We start from the raw sequence: 13,488 nt of genomic DNA, 5'->3' as shown, positions 1-13,488 counted from the left end.
AGGAAAGGCAACGGGCAGGTGGGAGAAGGCGACGAGACCGGCAGCTATATATAAGTGGAAGTAGAAAGCAGCCACAAAAGACATACGGGGGACATGGGACACATAAGAGTCACTACGTAGCACGGAATATACCAGCTGAATGAGACGATTAAGGAAAGCGTGCGGGAAGTCCAAGTCATGAATGTATCAAGTCATTCGTACGACCAAGGGAGCAAAGAGCAAGAGAAGGAAATGGAAATGACATTCAAAGTCCCCCAGCAAAAACCCGATACCAATACCAATATAGTCCAGTCATGAAGCCGCAGAAGAAACAAGCACACAAAGAAAACAAATAGAAAGCAAGTCATAAGAAAGGGGGGGGCGGGGGGGGGCAAAGGATGCAAAAACATTAAAATAAAAATAAAAAGTAATAAAAAAAATCAGATCCAACCCGCGTGCTTCATCCTCTGACTCTCCTCATCAATCTTCCTCCCCTCATTCCTCCCCGTGACGGTATGCAGGAAAGACCGGGCCGCATGCTTAGGAGACGAAATCTTCTCCTTAAAGATGCCGCTGCCCCCAGATGACGGCCTCTTGACTTGGGCCTGTGTCTGTGCCTTCTCCCCCTTTCCGGCGACATCCGCATACTCGAGCCAGACGTCACGACCACCATCGGAGCGGTAGCAGTCATTCTCATCTTGGCCGAATACGGTATCATCGTCATCTTCATCGTCATCTTCATCGTCATCTTCATCCTCCTCGTCTTGACAGTTGTCGTGGCGGTTGTTGCTGTTGTTGTTGCTGTTGTTGTTGTTGTTGTTGTTGTTGTCATCGCGGTAACGGGGGTAAGAGTTTAGAAGCCTATCATTCTCGATACTCATCATGCTCCTCCTCATCTCATCCGCTTCTATACGCTCCTTCCCGCCAAAGCACATGCATAGCCAGTGATGGATCGAACGAAACGCCTTCTTGGTTCTGTGCTTCGGGACCCTGGCCGGCTTCTTCTTGAGGGTCACGGCCGAGGCTGTGAGGAGGACATTGCCCTTCTGGCAGACTGACATGTCGGAGAAGTTGCGCATCTTGGATGGAGGGGAGAGGAAGAGAATGACTGGATCGGCGGGGTGGAGGCGGTTGCTTCCTGTTCCTGGACTAGGTTAACCGTTAGACAAGGGGGGGTTGCTTACAAACCTGACGAGTGAGAGAAATATGAGGGATAGATGGTGCAATATAGAGAAGACGGAAGAGAGGTTGAGGTAGAGAAGAGAGATAGATGGCAATGAGGAGTAGACAGATGAGAACAGAAGAAAATGTCAGGATGAGTCGTCCTCGAAGCAGGGGAAGAAGAATGGATAGAGACGAGAGGAAGAAGGGAAGCAGAATAATCGAGTCGTCGCTTGGACTGGGAGGGCCCTTTTTAAGGAAAAAAAGACGAGAGAAAGAAAGCCCTTACATGTGAATGCCGTCGTTGCCAGAGAAAGCCATCTCCATTCCAGTCATGAGCGGTTGTCCGGTTCCCCAGCCTTGATATGTCTCACTCATCTTCGGAGCCACCCAAGAAACTCAAGAACGTGTGCTTTGCGTAGCAGAAATGCGAAATGTCACCAGCGACAGTGCCATTGCCGGTTGCTAATTCCCGCGGGCACGAGCATGTACGAGTCTTGTTTGAAGAAAATCATTCCCCTTGTGGATTGCCATTGCTATGAAGCCCATACCTGGTGAAGAGGAAGGGGGGTTCTCGGACAGGAAGATTAAAGTCCCTCCCCTATACCGCATCATGACTCCGCCTATCCTCTTCCATGTTTCTTCTTCTAATCAGCAGACAAGACAGTTCTGTACTCCTCTTCCTCTTCCCCTTCTCCTTCTCCCTCTTCTTCTTCCGCATAATCGTCATCCTGTCTGATAAAGGGGACAAATCTGAAATCAAGAAACGACTGCTTCTCCCCCTCAGTAACAACCATGAGCTGCAAATTCAGCACACCCTGTCGATCCCCCCTCAGACTGATCTTTGTGGCGATCCGCATGGCCTCGGTCGAATTCCTGATCAGGTCAAACTTGAAGCTGTGGGACCACTTCTCATTGACGTTAAACGTCTCCATGAGGTCCCTCCCGCGGGCGAAATCGACAGCCGAGGAGCCTAAGTCACCCACGCCCGCCAGGGATAGGAAGGGAGCCGTGCGGGTGACGCTGACGGCCAGCCTGTTGGGGGCCGTGGGGGAGATCTCGGCCAGGGAGTCGAGCAGCGACCGGGAGGGCATGATGATCTTGAAGGCCATGTCATCCCGATCAAAGGGTATCTCGTCGGGCATCTCGGGCACGTAGGTGGTCAGGGCGGCCGTCGTCTTGACAGTCGATTCCTCAATCGTCACCTTGAAGGAGTCGCCCTGGTCGGCGTACACGAGGGTACACGTGCCCGCCAGCCCGAGGGCCTGGTTGCTAAAGGCGTCGGGCCGGTAGTTGCGCAGGTTGCTGCGGTACGGGTCCTGGTCGGCCTTCTGAGCCCGGGTGGCCACGTCTACGGCCCCAAAGATCTGGAGAACCTCTAGCAGAGAGGATAGCGGGATCTGGAAGTTGACGGGGTCAGGTGGGCTCCCGGCCTCTCCGTCCTCCGAGGGGGGCAGGTTGACGGCGTAGGATGAGAAGAGGCTGGCGTCCAAGAACGAGACGGCTGGTCTGGGTCAGCCATGGGATCCTGATGGGAGAGGTGAGGGGAAGGTCATCGTAACGGACCTTGCATGACGCGGGAGTGGTCCGCCGCGAAACGAATCCCCTGCTCCGTAATCTGTACGTGCACCCTGGGCGCGAGATTTATGCACCGCAGGAGCTGATATAATGGTCTCGTAGACGTGGCTACTGCCCGAAACAAGGGTTTGGCCTCGGACGCCATTTTTTTTTGTCGTGTTTGGTGAGTGTGGTATGCTGCTGTGATGCTTGTTCCTGTTTTTTTCTTTCTTTTTTTCTTCTTTTTTTTTTTTGGTTTGTGAGGGCGCGAAGGTGCATGCGGTGCGGGGAAGAGAATCAAGATATAAAATCAAACAATCGCTCAATGCTTCTTTTCTGGTTTCTTCCAACTAAAATACACTGTCGTGGGCCGATAATTCTCTCGCCTCTGCTCTTTAGACGTAGACTCCGACCGCGCAGAACATATAGACAGTTCCGTATCTGTTCTGCTGATTAGTCTTCGTTTCCTTCATCGGCGCACACTCGCTGTTCTTCTACTCATCCTCTTCATCCTTTCCGAGGGTGCGACAGATGGTGCTAGGGACGGAACGTACGCAATGGCGAGGGAGGCAGGTATTCCGAGAAGTGGGACGTTGACGAACGATCGGTCTGGCGACGCAGATTGGTCAGTACTGTGTGCGTCGGGAGTGGGAGCATGGAGAGAGGCAGAACTAGAGGGAAAAGAACGCACTCAGCGCAAAGACTCCCGTGACTAGAATGCCTAGAACTAGGAGGAAGAAGCCGACGAAAAACTGGCTACCCTTGCCAACGGCGGGGAGGAATGGACTGCCAGCAGCAGCTTGCCAAACCTCATGCAGCGAGGAATCCATGTGCGAGATGTGAAGGGAAAAGTTCGGTAGCGCAGTATGTTCCTTTTGTGTCCCTTCTTCGAGGACCTAGACGTCAAAGAGCGAAATAGCGCACACGAACGGCAATTTAGAGCGGATGAAACTCTTGCGGTGCTGGAGTTGAAGCGAGCTTGGCTGGAGGTTAACGACAACGAGCTGCGACGTACTCCCCCAAGGTGTCATGATCTAAAAACGGTTTAGCGTCATTCAACGCGTCGTGGCCTCGTTCCCCAGATTACATAAGGATTATCTGGTCCACTTTTCTCTCTCTCGCTCTTTCGAACCCCCCCCCCCCCCCCCCATATGACGGCACATCAAGACCCTGGCAGCTGATCGATCCAGTCATACGACACAAACACAAGAACACATACACACATCATGACGACGACTGCCGAAGCGGTTGTGGAGAGTAAGTTGCATATGGGTAAACAGATAGGATCGACCGTTTCACTGACGAGGAGGATAGGCGGCAAGCGCAAGGCCGAGGATGACCCATCATCGCCCTCGGCAGCAAAGCGCGTAAAGCACGATGACGATGCGACCGAAGAACCGGAGAAGAAGAAGCCGGAAGTGCGACGAGTACCATTTCCAGAAAAGGTAACTGTTCCCACACACACACACACTCTCTCTCTCTCTCTCTCTCTCTGATAGCATTAAGAAGATGACGGGGAGGAGGAGGGGGGAGGAAGATAGAGTCGTGCTGACTGATGGGAATTGCAGCCCGCAGTGATTGAAGAGCGCGAAGGCGAGATTGAATTCCGGGTGGTGAACAACGACGGCGACCGCGAATCGCACATCATCATGACGGGGCTCAAATGCATCTTCCAGAAGCAGCTCCCCAAGATGCCCAAGGACTACATCGCGCGGCTCGTGTACGACCGGACGCACCTGTCGATCGCCATCGTCAAGAAGCCGCTCGAGGTGGTCGGGGGCATCACGTACCGGCCCTTCAAGGGGCGGCAGTTCGCCGAGATCGTCTTCTGCGCCATCAGCTCGGACCAGCAGGTCAAGGGCTACGGCGCGCACCTGATGTCGCACCTGAAGGACTACGTCAAGGCGACGAGCGACGTGATGCACTTCCTGACATACGCGGACAACTACGCCATCGGCTACTTCAAGAAGCAGGGCTTCACCAAGGAGATCACGCTGGACCGACGCGTGTGGATGGGCTACATCAAGGACTACGAGGGCGGCACCATCATGCAGTGCTCCATGCTCCCCCGCATCCGCTACCTGGAGATGGGTCGCATGCTCCTGAAGCAGAAGGAATGCATCCAGGCCAAGATCCGCGCCTATTCCAAATCACACCTCATCCACCCCCCACCAAAGGAGTGGAAAGGTCTCGGCAGCGGCAACGGCGGCAACGGCAGCACCGACAAGGACAAGGACAGCAACAAGACGCCCCTCCCGACGATCAACCCACTCGACGTCCCCGCCATCAGGGCATCCGGCTGGTCCCCGGACATGGACGAGCTGGCCCGGCAGCCCCGCCACGGCCCCAACTACAACCAGCTCCTCCACCTGCTCAACGACCTGCAGAACCACAACGCCGCATGGCCCTTCCTCGTCCCCGTCAACCGCGACGAGGTGGCCGACTACTACGACGTCATCAAGGAGCCCATGGACCTCAGTACCATGGAGTCCAAGCTCGAGGCAGACCAGTACTCCACCCCCGAGGACTTCATCCACGACGCCAAGCTCGTCTTCAACAACTGCCGCAAGTACAACAACGAGACCACCCCCTATGCCAAGTCAGCCAATAAGCTTGAGAAGTTTATGTGGCAGCAGATACGTGCCGTTCCAGAATGGTCCCATCTCGAACCTGAGAAGTAGTCGTTCTATCTTTTCCTCATCTCTCTCTTTTTTTTTCTTCTCATCTCTCTCATGTCCCTTTTCACACACACACACACACACACACGCATTCTCTTGTAAACCTCTTTTTTTTTTTTTTTTTCATTAATAGCAAGCGTCATAAATAAGACGGATAGGTATTGTAAAAAGGGATTTGAAAAAAAAGGAAAGAGACTAGAGAGAAGGAAAACAACACACAAGAATCAAAGGCCAATACACACACAGAAACCTAACCTCTCTTATTCATGGCCAGCCTATGTAGTTGAAAAGATTGATGAGAGTAACAGAAAAGAAGAAAAGCTCTACTTTGTAATATATATATGTATATATAAAATTGATGCTAAAAGAACGCTACCGGTATACCCGCTTCGATCCTATCCCTTGGTTTTTTTCCTTCCTTCTCTCTCCCGTGTCTTTTTTTCTTCTTCATCTTTCTCTGTTTCGCAAGAGATTCTCGGTGCTTGCGAAGAGTGAAGAGCAAAGATTACAGAGAGCCCCCCTTCTCGCGTTTGATTCGGATCCGTATGTGATCAAAGCATGTAATCGATGCGAAACGTCACTGACGACAGTCTGCACACGCTGGCCGGCCCGGCGATGAGCCTCATACCGAGGAACCTCCTCTCAGAGGAGCTCCCCTCGCTTCGGGCCGGTCGTCCGTGGGGGCGCCAGGGGGGGAGGCGTGATGGGCCCACCCTGCCCGGGGCGTGGCGCGGTCCTGTCGTCGAGGGAGAGTGTGTTCCGGAGCAGGGTGAGGGCTGAGCCGGGCCCCTACAAGCCCGATGCGTCGGCCGTCATGTGGGTGGTGGTGGTCCGGGTGGTGGTCCGGGTGGTGGTCCGGGTGGAGGCGGCGGCGGCGGCGGCGGCCGTGGCGGCGTTGTTGCGACGGATGGCCGCGACGGCGGCGGCGGCAACGGCACCGGCGGTGGGCCTGGGCTGCAGACGACCGTTGCTGCCGCTGCTGTGGAGGAGGTAGTCTGGTATGGGGGTGGACGGTGTCATACGGGGAGGGGGAGGGAGCATGTCGGATGGGAGATGACGGAGCTGCGCCAGGGCCTGGGCCCGGGTCTGAGCCTGGGCCTGGGTCTGAGCCTGGGCCTGAGCCTGGGCCTGAGCCTGAGCCTGAGCCTGTGCGTGTGCGTGCTGCCGCTGCCGCTGCCGGTCCTGGTGCTCCGACACCAGGACTCGTCGGAGGAGGCTGTGCATGAAGTTGGGGACCCGGGACCACAGGCCGGCGCGGGCGGCGCGCATGACCTCGGCGGGGACGACGCCGGCGGGGACGATTGTGGTCTCGAAGAAGCGGCGGAACGACTGCTCCGACATGTTCTCGCGGAGGAGGCCGGTCTCGACGACGTGCTTGAGCCACTGTTCCCATTCCTCGTCCAGGACGGCCGTGCTGTCGCCAGCTTCGCGACGCGCCACGCCGGCGCGCAGACGCGCATTGAGCTCTACACCCACACTCTGGAGTTCAGAATCTCCGCCGCTCGCCTCCTCCTCCTCCTCCTCCTCTTCCTCCTCCTCCTCTCCTTCCCCTTCCCCTTCTTCTCCTTCCCGGTCTTCCTCTCCCTCCCCTTCGTCGTCTTCTGCTTGCTGGCGTGGCTGCCGCCGTGCTGCCAGCAAGGTGGACAGTCGCCGCTGCTGCTGGCGAGCCTCGTCCTCTAGACCGTCCTCCTCCTCTCCTCGTCGTTCCTCCTCCTCCTCTCCGTCTCCGTCTTCGTCTCCGTCCTCGTCGTCGTCTTCTCCTGCTTGTCCCTGCCGTTGCCGTCGTTCGGAAGTGATGCCGTCGCGGCGACGCAGGAGTAGGCCGTGCTCATCCGGACCGAACGCGCAACCGATATCGTCGTCCCACTCCGGTATCCCGTCCGCCGTGGTGTCGCGGATGCGGACGCCGTGCTCGAGCTCGTACTTCTCCTTGGCCCAGCGCGTGCCCTCCCAGCGCGTCAGGTTGGATATCTCCGAGGGTGTCAGGCCCAGGGCGTCGAAGGCGCGGAACAGGCGTCGGTGCCAGGGGTATCGGGACAGCCGGACGCGGTGGGTGTGCTTGTTGTAGTCCAGGCCGGGGTACTTGGCCTCTTGGGTGTCGAGGTGGCCGTAGAAGGCCTGGGTCTCGGAGCGCACCTCGCCTATCAGGTGGCGGGTCAGGAAAGTATGGAAGTTGGGAGGGTCGTTTGGTCGGAGTTTGGGGAACATGTGCTCGTGGACGAGCTGGTCGATGGGAGGGCCCTTCATCGTGGCGTGCGTCTTCTTTCTATGGTCCGAGTGATGCCGCTTTATCTGTGTGTGTGTATGTGTGTGTGTGTGTGTGCGTGTGTGTGCGTGTGTGTGTGACGCTGACGACCCCGTCGCTCGATGATGATGTCTATGTAACGATGGCGTCGAGATGGAAGGAAGAAATGGGGGAAAAAATGTCGAGTGTCGATTTCGAAGGGGGGGGGGGAGAGAGAGAGAAAGAAGAAGAAAAAAGACTGTTGGGGTGGAATACCAGCGTTGGGTTCTGTCTATTAGGATGGATGGGCGACACCTACCACACACACACTCTCTCTCTCGATGGTATTGATACCGCGTATTTCCTTCCGTAACAGCACCCTGGTGTGTGTGCGTGCGTGTGTGCGTGCGTGCGTGCGCGCGTGTGTGTGTGTGTGTTGAAGAAACGTGGCGGATGGAGATGAGTAAAGCGATCTGAAGGGGGGGGACAAAGGAGGCCCGTGAGCGGTGGTGTGTGTGTGTGTGTGTGTATGTGTGTGCGTGTCAGACTTCCGGACGGGCACGGAGATGAGAACGATCCCGTACAAGGTTGGGTGGGAGGAAGGTCAGGTTAATAGGACAATATTCGTCAATAGGTCAGTAGAGTGAGTGTATGATGGATGCCAAGGGAACGGCGTGGATGAGGGTGGAAAGGATGACGGGATGGGCGCAGTGGAGAGCACCTGACGTTGGTGCCTGTCCTGGGTATCCGGTGCCTGTTTAGGTGTTTGGGTGTCTGGCTATGCCTGAGCTAATATCGACACTGATATATATGTGCAATGTATCAGTATCAATTCGTGCGAAGCATTAATGCCAATATCTTATTCGTAGCCTGTATTACAGATTACCGATCTGTAGTCTGTAGCCCTGCAGGTAAAATAAAATAAGACAATTTGCAAAAAAAATACTCGGCATTATTACTCCGTAGAGTATCAATTCGTTCCCTTTCATTTTATCACTGCAATGCTGCTCTTCTGACTCTTGATGATGCATACCCCTCCCCCCCCCTCCCCCCCCCTTTTATCTACCGATGCCATCTGCTACGAATACCATCTGCTGCCGGTCTCTTACGGTTATAGAGAGAGAGAGAGAGTATTGATGATACTCGTACATGCTCATCATGATTCATAACTTACCCTGCTTACTCGTCTTCCACGAGGTCTGAACAATAGATAGCATAAAACACCTTCAGCTTCGTTAATGTGACGCACGTACCACCGCCGTAACGAGAGACAGATACCTCGGGCCATGGTCCATGGTCCACGGATAGACATATGTGATATCATCATCGGTCCCGTTCTCCCTCCCTCACCCGTACTCCCCACCCTCCCCCTAACTCTTCCCCGAGCAGCAAGACCGGGCAGCCCTTCCCAACCGCCGTGACCACTGACTGAGATGCGTGCGATGCGCCCCACCGAATCAACCCTCTCGACCCGGATCCCCTCCAATCGTACGCACAGCATTTCCATGTACATGTATCGGTGCCTGATGGACCTTGACAGCTCTCTTTTCCACGGTGCTCGGTTTGTAGTCTGATCCCGACCAGTGTGTATAGTCAGACCATGGGGCACCACCGCTTCTCGTTTCTACCGTACGGCTATCTACTTTGGACGATGGATGGACGTGATATACTCCTGAAAACTGGACTGCGCCTGTTTTCAGATTCTTCGGTCTCTCGTAAAACAAGACAGAGAAAGCTTCTTTTTTTTTTTTCAAGAAAAAAAAAAGATGAATAAGAACTCGCTACTTTCTGTGCACTGACCAGAAACTTTGTGATGCTCATGAGAAGTGATGAAATTTAGAGGCAGTACTCATCCAAAATGTCCAAAAATTTCCCTCGTAGCGAAAAAAAAAGGAATTGGAAAATAATGGAAGGGGAAAGGGGGAGGGGGAAAAAAGAAGAAGGGAGACCAACAAGATGCAATCGCTAGTCTTTTCCCATCTCTCAAGCGAGAGGGCAAGAGGTATGATAGAATCAAGACAAGAGGACGAGACGCATACCCAAGAGAAGCCCAATAGAGCACAGCAATTGAGAAGAGAGAAGAGAGATGGACAGAGTTGGGGGGGGGGGGGGGGGGGGGGGGGGGGGGGGGGGGGGGGGGGGGGGAAAAAAAAAAGGGGGGAAAAAATTTGGGGGTGTGTTTTTGAGGGGAAAGGGGAAAAAAAAAAGGGGGGGGGGGGGGGGGGGGGGGGGGGGGAGGACGAGGCGAGGAGAAGATGAGGGTCAATACATGACATGTCTCCCCCCAGGACTCAGAGAAGCCCTATCCCTCCCAACCAACCCCTCAAACCTCTTCCTATCGCCCCTGAGCCTTTCCCTCCCTCGCGGGTCAAACGGGTGCGCGGCATTCCCATTCTTCGAGGAAGAGGAGGAAGGGGGGAACGGCTCCCTCCGTCGGTCGACGTCAGCATGGCTGCTCGTCCGTCTGTGCAGGTCAGCCGCGCCCGGCCGTCGAAGGTGTGACCTGTGCCTCTGCGGCTCCGAGGCGCCGATGCCCCCCATATCCACGTCGACCTCGTCGTCGTCGTCGTCGTCGCCGTCGCCGTCGAGCCGCTCTTCGGCGTCGTATGACCGCGGCACCGCCCTCTCCCTGAACGGGGGCGGGACGCCGGCGCCGGCAGCAGCTGCGGGGCTGGCACCGGAACGCTTCGGATCCCGCAGAGAGCTCTGTCTTCTGCGGAAAGCACCGGTCCCGTCGTCGCTGGATCCCTGATCCGACGTCTCGTCCGAATCGACGTCGACGTAGGCGTGGCGCAGGGAAGGGGGCGCAGGACGCTGCTGCATACGTGGGGGACGGTTGCGGTCGCGGTCACGGTCGCGGTCACGGTCGCGGTCACGGTCGCGTTCACGGTCGCGCTCCCGCTCTCGCTCCCGCTCACGCCTGGCGAGCTGGTCCATACTGGAACGGCGGATGCTGCCCCCACCCGAAGAGGACAGGAGGCCCGTCACCGTCTCGGTCACCTTGCTGCGCAGACTGCCAAAGGGGCTGGTGTTGGTGCGGCGCTTCGATTTGCTGTTGCCGCTGCTCGTGACCGGCGCAGTCTGCGGGACCGGGACGTATCGCCTCCCGCCGGATGACGAGGAGGACAGCGGCGGGCTGTGAGGCCGGCGCCGGACGTTGAGGTGCGGGGACGGGCTGCCGGGCCGGGCGTCGTCGGCGGAGTCGGACGAGTATCGTTTGGGGTGGCCGTGGCTGTGCCGCCGCTCGGACGAGGATACGTGTCGGAAGGGCGGCCGGTCAGGCTTCGCCGTTGCCGGTGAATAGCGACGGAGACGAGATGGCGGTGACGGCGAGCGGTGCAGCAGCGGCGGTGGCGATGAGCGGCGGTGCGGTGGGCGCTCCTGGACGGGTGAGGACGGGTAGTCGGAGAAGCTGCGGCGGCGACCGCGCTCGCGTAGCGGTGACGACGATCGATGGTATCTCATGTCGGGGGAGGCGGCGCGCTGCCTGTGCCGGACCGGCGGTGGCTGCTGAGCGTGAGCGTATGGGAAGGGTCGCGACGGTCCCTGCTGCTGCTGGTGCTGCGGCTGCGGCTGCGGCTGCGGCTGCGGCTGCGGCTGCGGTGGGGGGTGGTGCGACGTGTGCGGTCTTCGGGATGTGGGCGGCGGACTGCTGCCGCCCGGGTGAATGTGTGCGTACATGGGTTCTGTCTGGTGAGATACCGGTTTCGGCCTGTCGCTGTTGTGGTTGTTGTGGTTGCTGCTGCTGCTGCTGCTGCTGCTGCTGCTGTTGGGCTCGGGCCTGGACGGCTCAGGCCTGGACGGCTCAGGCCTGGACCTGGTGCCGCCCGGGGTGTCGGCGTCTTTCTCGGGCCTGATGTCGCCGCCGGGCTCGGGTGGTCCGGCGGCGGCGGCATCCTTCCACAGCCTGCTTGCGCAGCCCTCGTGCCAGCGGTCGATCTCGACGTCCGGCTCGGCCGGAAACACGTCGCGGGGCAGGTGAGGCGGGAACGGTTCGCCCGTGTCGGGGTCTCGCAGGCCCCATCTCTGGACGGCGTACTGGACGAACGGGACGTGCTCGTCAGGGCCGAGCAGGATCTCGAGGGACTGCCAGCGCGAGAAGCCGCGCGGGGTCAGGGCCGGGATGCTCGGCGGCTGGAAGGCGTCACGGGTCGGCTGGAGGCTGTGTTGGCAGCCGGTGGCTTGCCACATCCACGATATCGAGGCGTCATCTCTCTGCACGAACAAGTCTGCAGGGTCGGGAGGGAGGCGGGGAGGCGGAGGAGAGAGAGTCAGAGCGTGCAAGGGAGCGGTTGAGGGGAGTCAGGAGCGCGTACGGTCATAGTCACCACCTACGGCCTTGTAATAGGCCGCCATCTTCTGCGGACACAGGTGGGGATCGTGCTTGTCGCCGATGTTGTGAGCCTGAAGCGGCGGTCAGTGCTTGTCAGTCCAGCAACAACACTCTCTGTCTGTCCGGTGCTGAGTGCCGTGCGAGGGAAGTGGGTGGAATTATCGTACGATAAAGCTGGCCATGGCTCTCAGTATGGCGTCGAGCTGCTTGGTAGGACTCTTGTCCTTTTCAAACATGTATTCATACTTGATTGTGCCGGTGCTGGTGCCGGTGCTGGTGCTGGTACCGTCACCACTGGTTTCGTCACCATGGTTGAATGGCGACGATGCATCCTGTGCAGCCGTAACCATGGCAGGCTGCTGCTCAAGCTGCTGCTCAGGCCGCTGCTGCTGCTTGGGATGAGTAGTATTATATTATGTAGTACAGGTGGTGGTGGTGGTGGTGGTGGTGGTGGTGATGGTGGTAGGAGTAGTAGTAGTAGTAGCAGCAGTAGTAGCAGCAGTAGTAGTAGCAGTAGTAGTAGTGATTTCTGACGTTGGTGGTGATGTCGACGATAGATGATGGCGTCGTCGTCGTGGACGAGTTTGGATGCGGGCATTAATACCTGACTTCTAGCTTGTTACACACCAGCGACGCAGGGATCCGGGGAAGGCGAGACAGAGCCTGTCGCTCTCGCTGCTGGTCTGATTCATGGATTTGGCAGCGGCGAGGTGACGGTGTACATAAGCGAGATGCGCTGTTTTGTCAGCAGTGCGCTCTCTCTCTCTCTCTCTCTCTCTCTCTCTCTCTGTGTGTGTGTGTGTGTGTGTGTGCATGGGGGTCTTTCTTCCTGGTTTTTTTTTAACCCTTCTCTTCAGAACCACGGGATATGAATAGTTACGCGCCCAGTCAGTCAGCAGGCTGCTACACGAAGAGAAGAGAAAGAAGGCGAAGAGCAGGATTGAAGAGGGATCGCATCGTGATATGGGACAGGATGGGAATGCTTGGGTCATGCGGGCTGACAACGTGCCTTGTATGTGTGTTGGACCTTGGGGCGGCCAACTGATATCGGAGGATATTGCTGCATCCTTCTAGGCATTCCTTGTGGTAAGTGATTCCTTCTGGTAAGATGTTATTTATATTACAACAACTTGCAGTAGGTGTTAGGTATCAATAGTATCACCAGACGTAATCTGTAGTCCCACAGCAAGTCATATTACCGGTCATGATCCTGGGACTCTGCTGGGCAAATGTATTGATACGGAGTGTGCGGGATGCGGATAATCATGGCCGTATCATATAAATCGTCTCGATATGTCTGTCAACCATCTAAGAAAAAGAGCATCATCATTCATAGTAATACATAACAGAACATAGCATACAGAGTCATCTTGTATAATAATAACATGACAGCTTATAATTAATAGTAGGGCAACACCGGAGCGGAGCATCATCACCTAACGGGCACAGCTGGGCTGACTTGGCCACTCTAAAGAGTAATACAGATTACAGGTTTTACTATTCTTTACTATCGCATGTGCTGAGATGGTGTATTGGCATGCATCGTCTTGCAGGGC

General features: G+C 56.5%; 6 protein-coding genes across 6 annotated transcripts; 1 reads left to right on the top strand and 5 right to left on the bottom strand.

The window, feature by feature from the left end:
• Positions 1 to 419: 419 nt before the first annotated feature.
• On the bottom strand, positions 420 to 1,040 carry GMORB2_3790 (uncharacterized protein; the record flags this gene model as incomplete). The annotated part of the gene is made up of 1 exon (XM_035465766.1): positions 420 to 1,040. One exon carries the CDS (start codon positions 1,038 to 1,040, stop codon positions 420 to 422), a length of 621 nt encoding a protein of 206 aa, XP_035323603.1.
• A 747-nt stretch (positions 1,041 to 1,787) lies between these two features.
• Positions 1,788 to 2,863, bottom strand: GMORB2_3789 (cell cycle checkpoint protein; the record flags this gene model as incomplete). Its single annotated transcript, XM_035465765.1, has 2 exons — positions 1,788 to 2,644; positions 2,707 to 2,863. The coding sequence occupies 2 exons, from the start codon at positions 2,861 to 2,863 to the stop codon at positions 1,788 to 1,790; spliced, it is 1,014 nt and encodes a 337-aa protein (XP_035323602.1).
• A 229-nt stretch (positions 2,864 to 3,092) lies between these two features.
• GMORB2_3788 (uncharacterized protein) lies at positions 3,093 to 3,527 on the bottom strand (the record flags this gene model as incomplete). The annotated part of the gene is made up of 3 exons (XM_035465764.1): positions 3,093 to 3,138; positions 3,252 to 3,306; positions 3,389 to 3,527. The coding sequence occupies 3 exons, from the start codon at positions 3,525 to 3,527 to the stop codon at positions 3,093 to 3,095; spliced, it is 240 nt and encodes a 79-aa protein (XP_035323601.1).
• Positions 3,528 to 3,923: 396 nt separating this feature from the next.
• On the top strand, positions 3,924 to 6,155 carry GMORB2_3787 (histone acetyltransferase; the record flags this gene model as incomplete). The annotated part of the gene is made up of 4 exons (XM_035465763.1): positions 3,924 to 3,954; positions 4,012 to 4,142; positions 4,266 to 5,296; positions 5,966 to 6,155. The coding sequence occupies 4 exons, from the start codon at positions 3,924 to 3,926 to the stop codon at positions 6,153 to 6,155; spliced, it is 1,383 nt and encodes a 460-aa protein (XP_035323600.1).
• A 9-nt stretch (positions 6,156 to 6,164) lies between these two features.
• GMORB2_3786 (Conserved hypothetical, protein) lies at positions 6,165 to 7,622 on the bottom strand (the record flags this gene model as incomplete). Its single annotated transcript, XM_035465762.1, has 1 exon — positions 6,165 to 7,622. The coding sequence occupies one exon, from the start codon at positions 7,620 to 7,622 to the stop codon at positions 6,165 to 6,167; it is 1,458 nt and encodes a 485-aa protein (XP_035323599.1).
• Positions 7,623 to 9,238: 1,616 nt separating this feature from the next.
• On the bottom strand, positions 9,239 to 13,138 carry GMORB2_3785 (uncharacterized protein; the record flags this gene model as incomplete). Its single annotated transcript, XM_035465761.1, has 7 exons — positions 9,239 to 9,278; positions 10,103 to 10,831; positions 11,417 to 11,828; positions 11,916 to 12,003; positions 12,100 to 12,226; positions 12,560 to 12,668; positions 13,132 to 13,138. 7 exons carry the CDS (start codon positions 13,136 to 13,138, stop codon positions 9,239 to 9,241), a joined length of 1,512 nt encoding a protein of 503 aa, XP_035323598.1.
• Between the last annotated feature and the right edge of the window lie 350 nt (positions 13,139 to 13,488).

This window comes from Geosmithia morbida, assembly GCF_012550715.1.
Source record: "Geosmithia morbida isolate 1262 chromosome Unknown scaffold_2, whole genome shotgun sequence".
NCBI classification, from domain to species: domain Eukaryota; kingdom Fungi; phylum Ascomycota; class Sordariomycetes; order Hypocreales; family Bionectriaceae; genus Geosmithia; species Geosmithia morbida.
The sequence above is the reverse complement of the archived record's forward strand: the minus strand, read 5'-3'. Positions and strand labels throughout refer to the sequence as shown.